Source organism: Triticum aestivum, chromosome 7D, assembly GCF_018294505.1.
Source record: "Triticum aestivum cultivar Chinese Spring chromosome 7D, IWGSC CS RefSeq v2.1, whole genome shotgun sequence".
NCBI lineage: Eukaryota > Viridiplantae > Streptophyta > Magnoliopsida > Poales > Poaceae > Triticum > Triticum aestivum.
Genome location: NC_057814.1, coordinates 538,270,323 through 538,289,739, shown reverse-complemented (window position 1 = coordinate 538,289,739; position 19,417 = coordinate 538,270,323). Strand labels below are relative to the sequence as shown.

Here is a 19,417-nt window from a genome sequence, read left to right as displayed (position 1 = left end):
CCATTTTTTGACAACAATGGGGATCCGTCCTCGGCGCCGGCGGTGACGAAAAACAAGGTTCGCTCGTCTTAACCGCTGGCTCACGCCTGCGTCGCAGACCTTAAAAGTAGTTCGAGCCAAAGCAGATCTCAAGGATCTACGAGTCTTTTTTTAAACAAGTATACGAGTTTTTTGGTGTTTACTTCTCCCCTGTTTGCGTTGTCTTTTCTCCGACTAGTGTTAATCGGAAGGGATCAACGGCGATGAGGAAAAACAAGGTTCGCTCGTCTTAACGGGGGTTGTAATCCGCCTTGAAGACCTTAAAAGTAGTCTGAGCCGATACATCATGCCCTTCAGATTCATCCATATTATGTTACTGTTCTGTATTTTCAGTTCAGTTCTGTATCAGTGTTAATCGGTGGTGGATTTTTGTTGCGGTGATGAGATATTTCAGTGTTGAAAGCAGATCCCTGCTTGATGAGTCTGGGAAATACCATTTCCTCCTGAGCGGTTACCTGAGCAACTCCACCTCCCCATTGCAGTTTTTTTTTTGGTGTTACTAGAATATCTGTTGACGTTTTTTTTTTTGCGGATTTAGCATTGTGCAAATAAATCTTCCTGTTTAATTCAGTATACCAACACAAATGGAATTTGAAAATTAAAACATGACAATCAAAATAGATGAGAACATAAGAGAGCAAAACAAAGGATAATGTACAGCCTAGGACAGAAGGACCCAAAGACCTAATGAAAGCCACCAAGGCTTCAAGTTGATGCCATCTCTTTCCTTGTGGAAGAAAGGTCCATTCTGAAATGAAGAATGACATTGTGAAACTGACCAACTCTGAGAGGAGGATTTGATCGGAGACAGATGAATTTCCAACAAGCGGTAGCAGAATTATAGATGGTCTCATGTCTAAGGAACGCACACATGACACATGTAGTCCTCAATGAATAAGTTCTTTCTTTGAAGGAATTCTCTAGTATTTAGTCTGTTATTCATAAGCAGCCAGAAGAACACTTTTATGTTTAGGCTAACCACTTCTCTGCTCCAATTTGCAGAAAACCCCTTATTATCATGCAACCAACCACACCCCTCCCTCACCTCATTCCTTACTAGAGCGTTCTTCTTTTATGAACATGTATTATTCTATTTTGGATCCGTTGCACCGCACGGGCACATTGCTAGTAACTATGAAAAAGGACAACTTTCAGGTTCTGCAGCAGTGTGTACTAAATACTACTATTATCAATCAGCAACCCCATTTGTTGAACAAAGTGTTACAATTAGAAAGAATCCCCATGTTTAAATATTTTTCCATTTCTACAAAATGGCTCAACACCACGATTTTTTTTTGGCAGGTGCCATTGGCATGACCAGCTGACCAAAAAAGTGTAGAAAGTCTCTACACAGGACCTTGTTTCTCTTACTGTGCTAATAAGGGATTTTTTATTGACAGCTGATGGTTTAACATTAACACATTTTACATAACCTGGTGATTTCGTCATTCATAATGCAAGATTGCAAAAACAAAAGCTCTATCAGTCCAGAAGAAATTTGTATCGCCCAGACCCTGTTTAATAATTTCAGGCAGTACCTCCATCAAAAGGAACCATTGTTGTTTTGAGCAGAGGGAGGACCATTCTGGTCGTACACTTCCCAAACTAAATTTCAAGCCAGGGGATATCCTGTTTATTAATGAATTTGTGAACGTTCTTCGGAAGTAAGGACTTATTATGGATTTCCAAATTCAAGATCCCAAAACCTCCTTCTTCTTTGGGTCTACAAACAAGGTCCCAGGCAGCAAGGGTTTTAGTGCATTTGCTCATGGCCCTTCTCAACCCAAAGACGGTCCCTTCTATATTTGTCGAACTCTTCGATTACTCCTTTTGAAGTTTGATGGGACTTAGAAAGAATGGTGGGCAGTGAAGATAATACAACATAACAGATTGCAGTCTTCCAGTAGTTCCTGTATTTACCAAACTTGCTCCTTTTGAAGTTTGATGCGACTCATAAGAAAGGTGGGCAGAGAAGATAATACAACATAGCATATTGCACTCTTCTTTGAACTGTTTGAATAATATGAATTCTTTGAACTGTTCCAAGAAAATGAGCAGTCCCATTTAATCTTCTTTGAACTGTTTGAATAATATGCATGGAAAATTCTGTCCCGTTTAATCTTCTTTGAACTGTTTATATGCATGAACTATCTTGAGCTTGGCAGAGAGGAATCCCCAGATACCTGAATGTCATTGTACCTTTTTACAAGCATGAGCAAGGATGCTCATGTCATCATCAGGATTCAGGGGTGTTGATGGAGTAGACATTTGACTTGCTATGGTTGACTTACGGCCAGAGGCCAAGGCAAAAGCATCCATCAACAATTTCAAGTGATCCAATTCCTCAACCTGAGCTCTCAACAAAATCAGGGTATCATAGCACTAGAGAGAAATCAGAGGTAGAAGACAGAGCAAGTGGTCTGGTCAAGTGCCCTGTGAACCCACAGACTTCTAACAGAAACCTGAGCAGTTCTTTCATCCCCACTGTGATTTTTTCTTCTCATATCATCTTTTTTGGGGTTAACATGTTTATATGATTTTTTTCGGCATTAGGATCCTTTTAATATTTTCATTTCTATCGACGGTTTTCTTGTCAGAATTAGCATTTTGCTGCGCAAACAGATCGCCTGTTCGGAGACGCACATTCACAAAGATTTGAAATGAGAACAGCTGAGAACATACATGATCAGTACAGGCATGGGTAAACTGGAGTGAAGCAAATAAACACGCATGCGAAGGGCAACGTCATCAGACACATTGCTTGCACAACACATTGCCCTGTGAACACCTACGCGCTTCGAGGAGGAAATGTTCACTTGCTCGCTGCGGCAGGGGCTGGGGATCCGTTGGTGGCCGCCGCCGGGGGCTGCTGGTCCAGGAAACGGACGACGACGCAGGTGATGTTGTCGGCGCTTCCCCTCCGCGTTGCCTCGACGAGGAGCTTCTTGGCCGCCTCCTGCGAGTCCACGATCGGCTTCACCATGGCCACGGCTTCCTGGTAAGCAGGGCAAGTCATCTTAGAACTCTGCTTCTTGCTAGCTGTGATGTCAGTTCAGCTGATGGAAGGATGAGCGTTGTGTTTACCTCGTTGGAGACGACGTCCCACAGCCCGTCGCTCGCCAGGATGAGGAACTCCAGGGAGCTGTCGACCACCTCCTCCTGTTGTAGACATGCCAGCAGAGGTCAATTTTTCAAGCAACAGTGTTGATAAAAGCCACCAGTGTGAAGATGGATACTATCTTTGTGACAAACCTTGATCTCTGGATCGGCAACCACGTACTGCTTCAACAGTTTGTCACCAAATGCCCGAGAAACAGCAAGCACGCCGCCCACACGCCATGTACCTGCAGATCACATTGCCACTGAACAATGAGTCCAAGATTCAGGACCGAACAGGCAACCAGTAGTCTATAAGACACTGACCTGCCCACATCACGAAACCTCCGGCGTCCTCTATCCTCTGCCTTTCATCTGTCTGGTCAGGCTTATGGTCCCTTGACACGGCTATGGCTGCACATTGAGAAGAACGAGGGTCATGATTCAGGCAAACAACAGAGATATGCATGACTTGATTAATAGCCACAATTCTGCTATGCTTTTGGCCTCCCGCATGGATGTTGGAATTGGAAAGATGATCCCAAAGCAATGTTGATTGCCTGTACGTATGAGTCTTAATGAAAAGGCAGCGCTCCTGCCGGTTCCTCAAAGTCAATCGGGGCTTACCATCACCACCCCTACAAATGACCGCCCTAGAGTCCCCAACGTTTGCCACCACCAGGCGATCGCCAACGAGAATGGCCGTGGAGGCCGTCGACCCTGCATCTCGGTTGTGGGTGGTATCGGCCTTCAGGAGCTCTGAATCCGTATGGGTGAAAGTTTCAGCTGCAGAGGAACGAATATTTCAGCGACTGAAACATCAGTGCCCAATTAAGCAATGACATGTTCTGCAATGTGTTCTGATCAAGAGAATGCTATGTCTAATTCAGGGAAATATATAGCAGTACCAATAGCAGACTTGGTATCGGTGAAGAACTTTGGGTGCTTGATTAAGTTGCTGAAAAGGTTCTGCTTGACGAACTCCGCGGCTCGAGCTCCACCATGGCCTGCGGTGACAGATAAGTCATTAGCCATCGCTACTGCACAAGGCAGTTTGGTGGTAACCCTGAACCTAAAATGCTTATTTGCAGAAACATGATTAGCTTGAACAAGACCACATCTTCTTACCGTCGAAAACACCGAACAATCCGACGGTCTCTCCATCGACGCCATCGATTCTCGTCTCGTGGAAGTCCTCCATGGAAGATCTTTTCCCTAGACTGCTCGCATAACCATAGCTAAACTTGCCATTCTCACTGCCACGATGGGAAACAAATTAATACTACTCACACAGAACAATGATCCGAGCTAAAAATCCTTTAGATACATTTCAGAATTATAATTCGTCATCGTCATTAGAATGTTAGAACATGATAGTATAACATCAACAAGAACAAATTTGCTAGACATGCTAAGATTTCTTCAACATTTCCACAGCATGCATGATGATGCATCATCAGAAGTTTAAAAGCCGAAGCGGGCAGAGACGGCGTCCGCGGCGGCGATCCACCACGTCAACCACATCCACGGTTCACCCCCCCCCCCCCCCCCCCCCCCCCCAAAAAAAAAGAAAAAAGAAACGCAGGAGTGCACGACGTACCTGAACCCGCCGCCACTGACAGGCTTGGTGTCCCCCCGGTGCCCCATGTATCGGTCGAGGACGACGGCCGGCCGGATTCCTCTTCAACGCGCAAGCGCAGCACGGCCGGTGATGGCAGGCAGCGACGAGGGAAGAAGAAGAACCAATGGTCCCAGGCGGCCTCGGCGCTCGTAAATAAGGAAGGAAGAGGAGAAATCGGAGGCAGAAACTCGAGCAGCTCGTGCGCCTAAAAGGGTGGCGGGCCGCGTGCGGTGGCGGGGAGAGGAAGTCGATGGGCGGTGCCGTGCGGGGGCACGTGGCGGCGCGGGAAAGGGAAAGGGGGCGGGGTCAATGCCGTGGACGCGTCGGGAGAGCCCGTGCTTGCAGTCGACGGCTTTTCTTGGATCTCTCGCTCGCCCCCACCATCATGGACACCGTCGTCTCTTCGTGTTGGTTTTGGTTTCGTGGTTCTTCTCCTCCCGCATGCTGCTGCTCCATGACTCGGCTCGATCGCCGAATCGAATCGGGACGGTGGGCGCTCGTGGATTAGGTCGCGGACACGGAGGCGCTCGCATGCACGTGGCAAGGCGAGAGGAAAGCGTGCGCCTCTGGATGGGCGACACGTGTGCGCCGGCCTGCCGCTTGCGGTGCGGTACACGTTAGAGCGCCCAATAATAACGAGAGTGCTGCCCTGCTGCGAGCCAAACTGTAGTTAAATGATTAGGTGGACAGTGATATCCAGCTCATCAGGGTTTAAGTTCCGGTGCTCGCATTTATACTGGACCTGGCCCAGTCTCTTGAAGATACTCAGAGGGTGTTTGTTTCCAGGGACTTTTTGGTGTAGGGACTAGAAAAAGTTCCTCTTAGAGACTTTTTAACCAAACATGAGGGACTATTAGGGACTAAAAGTTGCTTTTTGAGACTAAATTAAGAAGACTCTTAAGGAGAGTCTTTTTTGGGACTTTTCCAACAATGCCCCTTCCTGCACTCATTGCCTCGCCGCCCCATGGTATTGTTTGGTTGTTATTTTTCTGTATACTAGGGATAACATGGTCATTTAATAACCTTTAGGGAGGGACTAGGGACTTTTTAGTCCCTGTAAACAAACAGGGAGGGACTTTTTAGTTGAGACTAGAAAAAGTTATAAGACTTATGAATCAAACAGGGTCTCATACGGATAGAATGTGCGTGTATGCGTTTACAGGGATGCGTGTATGCGTGTATATATATGAGTGCTTGCGTGTGTATCGTGTTAAAGAAAAGTATGACCGGTCCGTACACACATCAGTGTTTATATGTTTGATGCCGCGACGAACTTCTCACGGCAATGTTGATTCGTGGCTAAAGAGTCAAGAAAAAATAAAAATGCTGGTCCTTGGCTAGCCTTTACCATTTCAACGGAAATGCATAGGGAAAAGCTTGTTTAATACATTCGTAAAGAAATATAATAGTATTTAGATAATTAAAGTTGTGATCTAAATGTTTTTATATTTTATTTCTTTACAGAGGGAGTAGTAAGCAAAGACATAATGTGTTTGCAGGAAAAAAGAGACTTGGAACATCTTCAATCGGACTCGGCTAATTTGGTCCCTATTTGTCCACCAACACGTCCAATCCATTTCAAATCCGAATTTATGCACACAATCGTGATCTTTCAAATTGTCTGGGCATATGATTGGAGGAGGTGAAGAGATAGAGAGAAAATATAAAAAAGTGGTGTAGGATGGGTTGGTTTGCAGACAAGTCATTTCCTCCTCACATATGAGCTGGATTTAGGGTTTTCAAACATCCGGATAAATTGGTGAGTTTGTTGGCTTCGGTTGAAGAGTATTTCTCTCTTTCTCATGTTCGGACACCATCCAGGCTGTCTGTCCGGATATATGGAGATGATTTGATGGTCTCGGTTGGAGATACTCTAAGGTCCTTAGAGCAATAGTAAACATCATCACTTCCAGCGTTGGAGAGGGCTTGAGAAAAATGCTCATATGAAGCATTGGGGAGAGGGACGAAACCACTTTAGGGTAGCCATGTATTGTTTGGGAGACCGTGATATTCCTTTTCATTTTTATTTGTATACTAAATATATTTTAACTATAATTTAACAATCATGGTAATTCAAACTTCTATATTCTATCGCACACAATCAACAATAACCGTAATTTTGGAAACATGATAACATTTGAATTCAGATAAAATTTGCATGCGGATCGGACAAACATACATCTCTGAAGTACTATCATACCACATAGTTAATCCTTTGATTAAACACCATTTAAAAGCACATGGAAAACAAACATCATCCACTACCAACATGAGCACAGGTAAAGATAACACACCCCTCTTGTCACTTCCCCAAAATCCGTACTTCTTGGGGGAAGGCGCTCCGCATGGTCACAAAACCTCACCCACGGGTTGTAAGACTCCTAAATCACATACTATTTGTTGTGTGAGTGACTTGAGTATCCAGTTGGAGGGTTTCTTCACATTGTGATAGTCATGCTCCCCAATGCACTTTTAGTAGTTGCTACGACTGATCATTGGCAGTGATCGCATCAAATGTTTCACTTTCCTATGCCATCACTGAGGCCACAACCTCATCTGCGAAGTAATGAGCCGACCTTTTCCCTCTCTTCCCACCGAGAGTGCCAAACACCACCATGACATCTTGTTCTTCTGCATCAAGATTTGGCATCGAGAAGTTGATGTCCTCTATGCACACACCAACGCTCATCATGCTCATGAAATAATCGACACACAGGGAGAAGAGGTACTTTCCCTTCACCAACGCTGAGATTCGCTCGTGAGCATCACTCAGGCCCGACCCGATTCTAGATCCTCTTCACCGGTGAGGCTGGTTGGACTAGGGATGGGAGAGGTGCCCGGTGTAATCATGTACATATTAGCTTTAGGGTAGGTCTTTCCTCTAGGGAGTTGGCGTGATGATAGGATCTGGGTGACATGCCATTGGAAAACATGCTATTGGCGCCTTCTAGCAATGCCCAGTGGCTAGCGGCGTCGAATCTTCCTGCTAGTGGCGACATGGCGCCTTCTCTTGTCGAATGGATCTTCGTTGGCATTCCCCCCAATAAGCTCCAGGAGAGCCCTGGTCTGGAGAAGGCCTCATCCTCTTCTCTTCGAGCTCGAGGCTAGCATACAGGTGGACAAAGATATGGTGAAGGGAGGAAATCTGGATCTTGCATATGGGTTTGAAGATGATCACCAGTCGTTGTATTGGAGGAGCTATGGTGCCATCAAGTTGCTGGTCTTTACTGCTGTGCTACTGCCTTTTCTAGTCGATGGACGTCCACCTTGTTCCTCCTGGTCTGGTTACCAAATAAGGGGCAATTGCATCTCTGTTTGGAGTTCACTATGAGTACTCGTTGCCGAAAAGGCCTCGTCGTACTAAGTGATTCGTTCCCAATGATGGCGAGGCTTGATCTGGATAGGAGTTGTTTTGGACCCAATTGTAATTTTAATTTCTAGTATCGGGTCCTTCTTGCTGAAGTCAGGTACTTAGGTGACATTTTCTTTTTACAGGAGTCCTTGGATGTGCTTTGTGTTGTAACCGCTAAGTTTTAATGAAGCATCATGGTCCTACAGGACCCTTCTGTTCAAAAAATAAATAAATAATTGACACACACCATTCTTTGATCACTGGCATTGTACGAGAATAAACAATCAATTAGTGAAGCTACAACTACAACTGAACAAAAGGAATTGAAAATAAAAAGATAAAAATGTCCTCGTCTTGTTGGCGATGTGCCAAACATCTAAGAGACATAGAAAGACATGTGCCGCAAGAGGCTTGGAGGGGGATTGGTGCTAGAGAGGTAGGACTAGGCCGATTGCTCCACCACTATCTTAATCGTTCACTCCATTGCCCCATTTGCAGCACCTTGGTGGCTGTGTCGAGAGCATGCGTGTGCCTGTGAAGCAAGATGTAGACATGGGGAGACATGAGTTAGGTGGAAGGAGGCACAATGGCCTAGAGGCAGTGCTGCACGGCGACACCGTCATGGCGTAATATTGTGCGAAGCGAAACACCATAATTCCTTGTCGACTGTGCGGCGACGCTACCAAATTGAGAGGCACACAAGTAGTGATGTGCCATCATGTAGAGGAGAGGAGGGCGCGAGGTGGCTCGCGGAGTCCATGGTCATATGGAAGCGAGGTCACAAAGGCGACGCGTGTTGGCTTACAACGGTGGTTGCTTGGGAGGGCCCCCCTCCTCCATGGTGAAAACTTTTAGGGCCATGGAATAGTTTTTCCCAAATATTGTTGTAGGTGGGGGTGATCTTAGGTTCAACTCTAAAAGATATATATGAATAGGGCATGCTGTAGAGAATTTGGTAGAGTATGATTTATAACTTATATTTGTAGTTTTGGGCAAGTTGACATTTAGGAAATCAAGAGTTGCTCTAAGAAACTAGGAATCCATGTCTGATATATTTACATCTGCCAACAAAGAATCATGAAAGTTGATCTAAAATTTATTTTGCATCAATGTGGTGTACCTTATATATTAAATGGTCCAAGTTGATATGCTTTCATAAATTGCACTTTATACTGAAGATACTTGAGCTTTTCTCCATACAATTCAAGATGCTTGAACTTTATGGCCACATGCAGATCAGAATTTTCTTTTACACCCTAACTCTATGTGCCCACCTAATAGTACATAGTTTGGTTCCTTGATGTGCCCTCATTTTATAAGCAGTGAAACTACTGCTCGTTACCAACCGCCAGACAATCTGCCCCATGTAATTTTGTACTTATAGATGTACTGAGGTTTGACTAATTCAACACACAAATCAGCAACATGTGGAGGCTAATTGGGTGGCATCCCAATATTCGAATCACGCTATTAATCACATACAAATAATTGTAAAATTGTACAAATTACATATCTAGAAGCTTGAAGTATGAACTTTAAATTTACGAGCCTATCATAACACATACACACGTATGAAAAGCACATATCGTAATATGACATTTTTACAAAGGCTAGGCGACTTGCTTGATGGACCGGGCCTTGAATAATTCATCTCAGTAAATATAAATGTGAAATAAAAATACCAATTGGCTTGACTCCATACTTTAATTCTGTGTGTTGAGTTGCAAACAAAGAACCTACTAACTACACATACAAACTATACGCTTGATTTGTTCCTTGGTCGGCTCTTGTAGGACGTTCCAAGTTTCGCATGAGGCCTTTGTTGTCCTACCGATCCACCTCATACAGGTAGTGGAAATCAATCACAGTGCCATGTCTAGTTGCGGTGGTAGGACTTCCAAGAACTCAAAAACGATGCACACCAAAGCTTGCATCTCTGCATAAGGCAGTCAATCAAATTCCAATGATAATTATTGTGCTAACTTCTTTCCCAACGCCTTCCATTCTCATTGTTTTCCCCAAAGAGTGTATACGCCACCTTTGTTTGGTACATCCTCTCTTCCTCTACCAGTGCATGTTGCTCCTTTAATAGACGTTGTGGTGGGTGACAGTGAACTAAATGATGAAGGCGAAGTAGGATATGCCGATTTCATACATAATGAGCTAATCCCGAGGGTTTTTATATGTTATTACTCCTTTTCTTCCCTATTCTCAAACAAAGTGACATTTTAGACATTGTGAGACAAACCTAGCATATCATTTTTATTTGGTTATAAATAACTTGACATATTATTTGTAGAGTTTCACTTTGGAATATGTAAATATTATAGGTGGTCAAAATATGATAAAAGACAAGTCAAAAACTCGCTTCATGTGAACTAGTTTGATTAGGATAGCCCTAGTGTTCCATTGGCAGACTGCATCTAAAATTGTGATATCTTATTTTTGCTTAAGTGGATCCCTAATTAGGGGGAACACTTTTTATTACTCCCTCCATTCCAATATACTATTAGTGATGGGGCGTGCTACGCGTCGGCCGATGAATCTTATAAAAAGACCTGCCACCTCGCGAGCCGTTAAATCTGTCTCAATCAAGTGCCGAGCATCGTCCTCTACTTCCGTAACAGAAGTCTTGTTGCAGAATCATTGCAACAGAGATCCTGTTCCAGAAACATTTGCAACAGAGGTTGTGTTGCAGAAACATTTACATGTTTTTTTGCAACAGAGGTTGAGTTGCAGAAAATTTATGCAACAAAGATAATGTTGCAGAACTGTTGTTGTGGTGGCACCATCGGTTGCGGCTGAAGCTCGAGGAGGCGACATCCATGGACGCCGGTGCTCCTCTGGGCAGCGATGACGTGGAATGACGGGTGATGGCGGACGAGGCTTCAATGATGGCGTGCCTCATAGAGGCAGGCGACGACGTGACAGTGCTGCTAGATCTACAGGCCAACACTAATTGAATATGTGCGAAGAGGTGGGATGGTGCTGCTCGATCTAGAGGCCAACGCCAATTAATCTGTGCGGGGAGGGAGGGAGAGAGAGAGAGAGAGAGAGAGAGAGAGAGAGAGAGAGAGAGAGAGAGAGAATAGCAGGGACGCGGGCAGCGGAGCACTTGCTCGCCGACGCCATCCCTAATCCCGGCAGACGTCTCCCCGGTCTGTGTGCTGCGGGATCTAGCCCATGTTTTGTTTGAAACAAAAGGCTAGTTGTAGACACATATTCTAAAACAAAGAACCAGTTGCAGAAAGCGTGGACACACAGGGGATTGCTCTTAACCGTGTGATCAAGAGTCCATCTGACGGATATGGAGACGACGGACGGTACATACGCGATCGGCCGGTTGAAGGCTAGCGTTTCCCATATTACTGTGACTTAAAAATTATACTACGTCCGTCCGGAAACACTTACCGCTCAAATGGTTGTATCTAGACGTATTTCAGTGCTAGATACGCCCATCTAAGCGACAAGTATTTTTGAACGGAGGAAGAACCACTAAAAACTTCTTTTTGATACGAATTCAACAGTATAACTTTTATCACATATAATTCATATTTGATTGGTCTAATTTATGATTAAAGTTATATTTTGAGATGCGTGCATGCCTTATTCAAAGAGTTTTCGGACGGAGGAAGTACCACTGAAACAAATGTATGTACTCTCTCCATTCCTAAATATAAGTCTTTTTAGAGATTTCAATAAGAACTACATATAAATGTATCTAAACATATTTTAGAGTGTAGATTCACTTATTTTGCTCCGTACGTAGTCCGCGTTAGAATCTCTAAACAGACTTATATTTAGGAATGGCGGGAGTAGATCGGAGGGAGTACCTTCTTTTTTCTTAAGTGGATCTCTAATTAGGGGAACACTTTTACACATTTGTACTCTTGTGTGACTCCATTACTCCGATGTGATACACAAACGCAAAAGACTTGCTAACGGTTGATTTTCTGAAAGAAATGCACACACACACACAAATACATGTACCGACATACCCAGTCAATTCTGTTAAGGTTCTTGTGTTGTCCGTAGGATATATGTTTTGTGCTGATATGTGGGTGCCGACTCTGAAGCAGTCAAGCGGCCATAGTCTAGAAGAGGGAGTGATTTTGTGGAGAATAATCTAAAGACACCGCTCGTTTGTGGCGACGGAGGAGGTTTGTTCTTGAGCACAGGCGATTGAGATGAATGGGGGCACCTTCTTTCTGCAGTCTTGCGCACATTCCTCCATGTCGGTATCAATATGGCCATGGATCGGGAGTGACTCAATGTGTCCATAGAGCTAGCTAGCCAACGCAATATGCAAGTCTAGCTACCACGAGGAAGATAATGTGAAGGGCGCCACATCGTGGAGGAGGATGGCTCGACGGGGTCAGGAGGTGGGCCTCCTGGTTGGCATGAGGTACTAGGAAAAAGTGTCGGTGGAAGAAACTGAAGGCTTGGCCGTGAGCAAGTCAAGAAATGATCAAAGTAATTAGTGAAACTCCAACGCGCCGACCTATTTTGTTCGTGCACGTCTGTTTGGGTCGCCGTGCACAGAAAAGCCGGCCCAACACGTCTACCCAAACGGACGCGCGTTCATCTGCCGACCCATTTCCGATCCAGTTTTTAGCCTAATTTGCGTCGGCGCGGACAGGAGACGGCCGCGCTCGCCGCACGTCAACTAGTCTCGCTGGCCTGTCAGTCGGTCGCAATGCGTCCACCATCTCCCTCCACTTTCCTAAAAACCCTCCCGCCCGCGCGCGCTCCTGGCCGCTCGCCATGGATGACGCCCTCGATGGCGCCGCCGGCCTCGCCTCCCTCGCCTCGTTCGTCATCACCTCCGCCCCCTCTGGCAAAGGCAAACCCCGCGCCCCCCCGCAAGACCGCCACAGCGTCCAAGAAGAAGAAGCAGCTGACACCCGAGGAGCGGGCCACAGAGTCGGCGAAGAGGAAGGGCCGGAGGCACGCGGCGGACGCAAGGGACGAAGCAGCGGTGACCACCTCCCTCGCCGCCGCGCGCAGCAGGAGGAAACCAACGCCCGCATCGCGGTAGCAACGAGGGAGACCCTCATCTACCTAGGGTTAAACCCTGGCCAGCACGGGCTCGTCAACGCCACCGTGGCCGCGGCCAGCACCGGCTTGTCCGTGTTTCCTCGGATGGTGCTGCCAGAGTCGCCCCGCGCGTCGGCGACGCACTCGATTCCCGGCTTCCACGTCTACCCGCAAGCCTCCCGACTCTACGGGGAATGCTCGCCGGAGGTGAGCGTGGTGGCACCTTCCACGCCCGCGCCCGTGCCCATTGACCTCCGCGGCGGTGGCCGGCGCCTCGTCATCTGGAGGGGTGAGGAAACGCGCGTGGGAGATGCCAGCCGACGTGCTCCCCGATGCCCACAACCTGTTAGACAGAATGCCGGCGGTCGACGACGACGAGACGACCAACCGTTTCATGGAGAGCATCATCTTCGAGGGTGGTGCGGCGGCCGTCAGCTCCGCTGGAGGTGCTGCCGCGGCTGGCTACGACCCCGACGAGACCCAAAACCAAGACGGCCGAGGGCCGTTCACGCCGGCGATCTATGATCAAGCTGCCATGCACGACGCCTTCATGGAAGATCAGGTCGGCCTGGACGGCTTCCCGCTCGACCACGAGTTCCCGGAGGACTACGACCTCGAGGAAGAGGACGAAATGGACATCGACGGCGAGCCTTTGTTCGAGGAGGAGCTCGCCAACCAAGCCGTCGGGGCGAAACCGAAGCGCAAGAGCAAGCGGACGAAGGCATACACGGCGTCCGAGGACAAGCTCCTTTGTGAGTGTTGGAGGGACATTGGGCAAGACCCCAAGGTCAGCGCCGAACAAAAGGCATCGACCTTTTGGATTCGTGTCCATCGTGAGTTCCATGAGTGCAAGAAGTTTGCGTCGTACCAAATGCATAGCACGCGCGGATGGGTGTCCACTTCAAAGCGATGGAGGGTGATACGATAAGAGTGCAACAAGTTTTGTGCCACCCTTGAGAGCATCAAGGCACGCCCCGTGAACGGCATCGGCATGCAAGACATGGTATGCATGCGGCCCTCTTCATTTCCATTCCCTATATGCTTGTATGTCCATTTGCATATCCCTTTGCCCAAATGCTTGCATGCTATTCATTTATAGGCATTCCAAGCTTTTGAGGCATTCAAGGTCCAACATGAAGGCAAGTCCTTCAACCTTTCCCATTGTTGGATGGTCATCAACGGGGAGGAGAAGTTCAAGGTGCAATATGCCGTCCTCATGGTGCGTGGGGGGAAGAGAGCCGTAGAGGAGGTTGGGGAGGGCGAGAAGCCACGGCCGCGGGGAAGACCAATTCCAAGAAGGAGGACAAGCGGGATGCGGTGTTGATTGCTTTGATCACAACCGTGGAGGGCATGATGACCAAGAAGGACTTAAGGGAGGAGAAGCACTGACAAGACAAGGAAGAGCAAGTGAATACCTTCATGAAGATCCAAAGGAGGAGGCTTGAGATGGAGGCGGAGAAGCAAGCCAAGATGCTAGAGATCGAGGCCGCCAATGCCAAGACCAAGGCGAAAGAAGTGTCTATCGCTAGCATGATGACGGGGGTGGAGATCATGAAGGCGGACCTCAACACCGTGTAGCCGAGGAAGAGCCCGTGCTTCGAGAAGATGCAGGCCGACATGCTCAAGTTCGACGACGAGTGATCTATGGTGACGACCGCCATCCTTTTTTTGTATGCCGGGCAAGTGTGCTGGCATGACCACAGCCGAGATGGCGTGGTTGAATTTCCCGCCCCTTTTTGTGCTGGCATGTGTGCCGGCCGCTGGCAAGTGTGCCAGCATGAACTGTGTGGTGTTTTTTTGGAGCTGGCATTGTATGCCAGTCGTTGGCATGGTGCCGGCAAGAACTTTGGACGACGGCCTGACCGCTGGCATGATCTACGGCCGCGGGCCTTCTCAAATTGGTGTGCGGATATGAAATGCGTCGCGGAAGTTGGACGCACTGCCGACCCAAATCATAAACTAGGTGGACGCCGAGCAGGCGGCCAACCCAAACAGACAAAAAGCAAACAAAACCGCCGTCCGTTTAGGTCGATGTGTTGGAGTTGCTTTTATTGATCTTTTCTTTGCGGTGGTTTACAAGCGGGACCCATTTGTCTGAAATTATGTCAATGTATTCAAATACTAAATTAGACCTAGCTGCAATGTAATACACCAATATATGGTGTTTTTTACAACAAACCTTCATAGTAGGTGTTTTGTGCAACACTAGCCTCAATAAGTGATGGTGTGTGCAATTCCCTCGTTACTATGTCCATGTAGAGAAGTAGCTAGCTAATCGCTGAAGGAGGGTGAACACAATCAGTCGAAGACTTGCTTTAGCGAATATGTCTAGTCGCATGCCATGTTTGCGGGACCGAGTTCCAAGTTGCAGTGGAGGTTCCCGCTGTCCAATCGATCTCCCCGGCAGTAGAAAGCAAACCCAGTAATGTCTTGTATAGTTGTGCTGGTCGCAGAAGTAGAACTTCTGGGACTGCAAAAACGAACTCGTTTGCACTCCAAAGCTTGCGTCTCTACCGTTCTTGTTGTTGCAAGATCAACGGGTCCTCAATGTGTTAGCTTCTTTCCGGACGCCTTCCATTCCCTTGTTTGTCCCCAAAAATGTACATGTCCAGTTTATTGATACTTTGCTCTCTTCCTCGACAATGCATGTTGCTCCTTTAGTAAGCATTGCGGTGGCCGGTAGGTGAGAATCAACTAGGATATATCAATTTTATAAACAATGAGCTACTCTAAGGGTTCTTCTATGTTACTCCCTGTCTCTTTCATATTCACGAAAAAGTGATGTTTATAGTATGTTTGTGTGGAAAACCTAGGATACAATTTTATTTTATTTTACTTATAAAAATAAAGTAGCATATGAATTTTAAGTTTATACTAGCTTGACCCAGACAGTCTCATCATTCCTTTGGTAGACTGCATCTAAAATAGCAATATCAGGTTTTTTTTTTGCCTAGCTGGATTTCTAATTATATAAAATAAAAGATTTTCCACTGTTTGTGTTTCATTGCCCCATTCCGCACATGCATATGGGCCCAACCCAATGAGACCCCTCGCACGACCCTCCCCCTATTATACGGTTGATTCGCTACCCACAAATATTGGAATATCCAAATATTGTGTGCCTCTTGACTGCGTCGCGGTCCACACGATTGTCAATACATCCCTTCTTTGAGATTAACTCCAAACAACATTAGTATCAACAAACAAATTTAACTGAAAAGAGAACATTTAAATAGCAAGACACTCCTGTCCCACTCTCCTTTGTTCCTCAGCTCACACATACCATGACAAATTGTCAAGCCAAAAACTACAAATTTAACTTCACGTGTTAAATCACATACAAATAAGCATGCAATTGTACAAAAACTACATACCGAAAGGCTTGACGACTGAGCTTCAAATTTTCTTGTCGATATAATATATAACACGAATTTATGACACACCAAGATCACAATATGACATTCTTACAACAGACAAGCGGCTTGCTTGATGTACTATTGTGCTTCTAGATGTATTGGGGCTCAATTAATTCAACATACTAATCTAATATCACATAATATTCAAATAGCTAGCATCTGAACTTCAATTGCATGTATTAAACTACAGAAAGAACTTGTTAATCACACATACAAACTACATGCTAGATTTGTTCCTTGGCTGTTTTTGTGGGACCTTTGTATGCATAGACCTCTCTCCGGCTAAAGATCAACAAGTGGAAAGTAAGCCAAATGCCGAGTAGGACCTCGTGGCGTTTCATTCAAGTTCGCTGGCACAGTGGCACTGCAAGGTTGGATCTACTTTTTTTTGAAAGGAGGTTAAGACCCCCAGCCTCTTCATCAATGTGATGCACACAACCATTTTTTATTAATTATTAAATAAAGCAAAAGACGAAAACAACCACTGTCGAACCATTACAACATATGAAATTAACACCTATGACTAAGTCAACTTTTTTTGCTGCAATGCCTTCAACAAAGAATAAACGACCTAGCGTCATCGTCATCACAAACACAAGTTCATCATTGTTGAGCGTGGCCAATAAAGGCTAGGGCAAAAGTTTTCACTTCGGACGAAGCGGTGTTTCGATCAACATCCTGATGTCATTAGAAAGTTGCATGTGTTAGTGCTCCACACTAGGCCAGAATAGCACTAGCCAACTGGTGGGATGCCATGCCACCTTGGATCTACATGCTGGTCAATGTAAACAAAGTCAACTGATATATGTATGTACATACATTTGGGTTGAGGTCATCGGGGTCAATTGACCCTGGGCCCACACTGTAGTTCCGACCCTGCTGGCACTTCAAGGTTGGATCTACATGCTGGTCAATGTAAACAGAGTCAACTGATATTGGTTGTCCCCATTTCTTTTCTGACACCTCCCATTCCCATATTTTTCACTCGAAGATGGTACGTCCATGTTTGATACCCACTCTCTTACTCCTCCAATGCATGTTTCTCCTTTATAGACATTGTGGTGGGTGATAGGGAACTAAATGAGGAAGAGACAATATGATATAATGATTTTATAAATAAGCTACTACTCCAAGGGTTCTCATGTGTTACTTCATGTCTTCATGAAAAAGTGATGTTTTATTTACCGTGAGACAAGCCTAGCGATCTTTTTCTTGAGAAACAATAAAGCATATGATTTGTAGTTTCCAATCTATGTATTTGAAACATTAACAATCATCAAATCTGACTTAATACATGTGACAAACTCACTGTGTGAACTGGAGGGGGTACTAGTTGGCACTTTGTAGGGGAGGGGATAGTTGACCCCAAATATTGGGTCAGGTGGATGTGATTTTAGGGTGGACTCAATGTTTTTAGGGATTATCTATGTTGCGGGCTTTTAGGGTAAAATGACTTTTAGAGAATCTGCCAGACTTGCCATAGGGACCTAAAGAAACCATGACTGATGACTAGATGTGAATCGTCGAAATTGATCCAAATTTTATTTGGAATCGATTTGATGGACGTTATGTGTAAAATGGACAAGTGTCCACAATTGAGATGCCTCCATAAACTGCGTATCATACACAAGATATCTAGAACTTTTCATATAGCTCAAAATATCAGTTTCCTGTTATTTTTCATTTAAAAATTATCAGAAATTGATTATGGTGTTACCAAACTGAAAAGGGAGATTGTAGGGGTAACAATACGTTTTTTAGTCAGTTTGCCCAGGACGACATACTAATAATTCCACCGAAAATTTATGTCTGTGTCCGTCGAGTAGTTCGAGTTGAAAAATGATTAGCCGTATTGGAATACAAATCTAGTGTACATGGATCATCAAATAAATATCTCTACTTATTATTCAAAGGATTTTCTTCCTCCGTTCCATCATCTCTCGGCCATTACGAGTCACGCCACTTCCGCATGGATGCACACCCACCTCCCTTCTCCCGTTCATTCCGATCGGCATCGACGTTGACTATCCTCTTCTTGACCCACACCCATCTAAGGGCCTAATTGAGCTGGGCCCATGCGCAGCTCTGGTTCGCATTATTCGGTTGTCGATTTTCTGGTGGGTGTTCTAGTGGATAGCGGTCAGAGTCGAGAAAGACGCGGCCTCCTGGAGTCCTGGTCGTCGGACTTAGTCAGGCCGGTGCTAGAAGGCAAGGGCGAGCTTTTGTGATCTCAGATCTGTGGAGTTAGAGCATCTCCACTCAGTTCCCCCACAGGGGCTTGAAATAGTGCATCCTGAGGGTGCGCCGGTGAAAAAATCGGCGTGGGGGCGATCGGTTTCTCAACTGCCACCCCAAGGTCACCCCACGTTTTTTTTAAATTACTTCGGCTGAATTTGGACGAAATTTGGGCGAAATTGAACGAAATTCATTCATTCATATTTGTACATAATTGGAAAGGCATAACCTAAAATAACCTAAAACTACCCCGCCGCCGCCCTGAGCCTTCTACGTGCCGGGTAGATTGTAGAAGGCGGTGTAGTCACCGCTGTCGTCGTCGTCGTTGTCGTGAACGCCGCCGCCGTCCTTGCTGCAGCCCTGCCTTGGGTCGCCTTGGCGGATAGGCTTGGTGGGCGGTGGTGCCTCGTCGTCGCTCTCCTCGAGGACGATGACACCCCCTCGTCGCGGTCGCATCGTCGAGCGGCGATCTCCTCGAGAGCGCGGCACTGACACTCCATCTCCTTGCGGACATAGTTGTCCCGCGCCCATTTGAGGGCGCTCTTGTCGGCGGCGGCCATGTCGACGTGCTCCCGTTTCATGGCGTTAGGCGGCGTCCCGAGCTCCCTCTTCGGCCTGACC

At 46.2% G+C, this 19,417-nt stretch overlaps 1 protein-coding gene and 1 non-coding gene across 2 annotated transcripts; one reads left to right on the top strand and one right to left on the bottom strand.

Annotated features, from left to right (window-relative positions):
- The first annotated feature begins 411 nt into the window (after positions 1-411).
- Positions 412-502, top strand: LOC123171790 (small nucleolar RNA snoR128). The gene has a single exon (XR_006485406.1). It is a non-coding gene; the product is annotated as a small nucleolar RNA snoR128 (small nucleolar RNA).
- A 2,162-nt stretch (positions 503-2,664) lies between these two features.
- Positions 2,665-5,136, bottom strand: LOC100125736 (probable protein phosphatase 2C 59). The gene is made up of 8 exons (XM_044584130.1): positions 4,736-5,136; positions 4,264-4,391; positions 4,044-4,142; positions 3,763-3,921; positions 3,463-3,549; positions 3,292-3,383; positions 3,124-3,198; positions 2,665-3,034 (listed from the first exon to the last, which is right to left on the bottom strand). Exons 1-8 carry the CDS (start codon positions 4,780-4,782, stop codon positions 2,852-2,854), a joined length of 870 nt encoding a protein of 289 aa, XP_044440065.1. The 5' UTR covers positions 4,783-5,136; the 3' UTR covers positions 2,665-2,851.
- Positions 5,137-19,417: the final 14,281 nt, after the last annotated feature.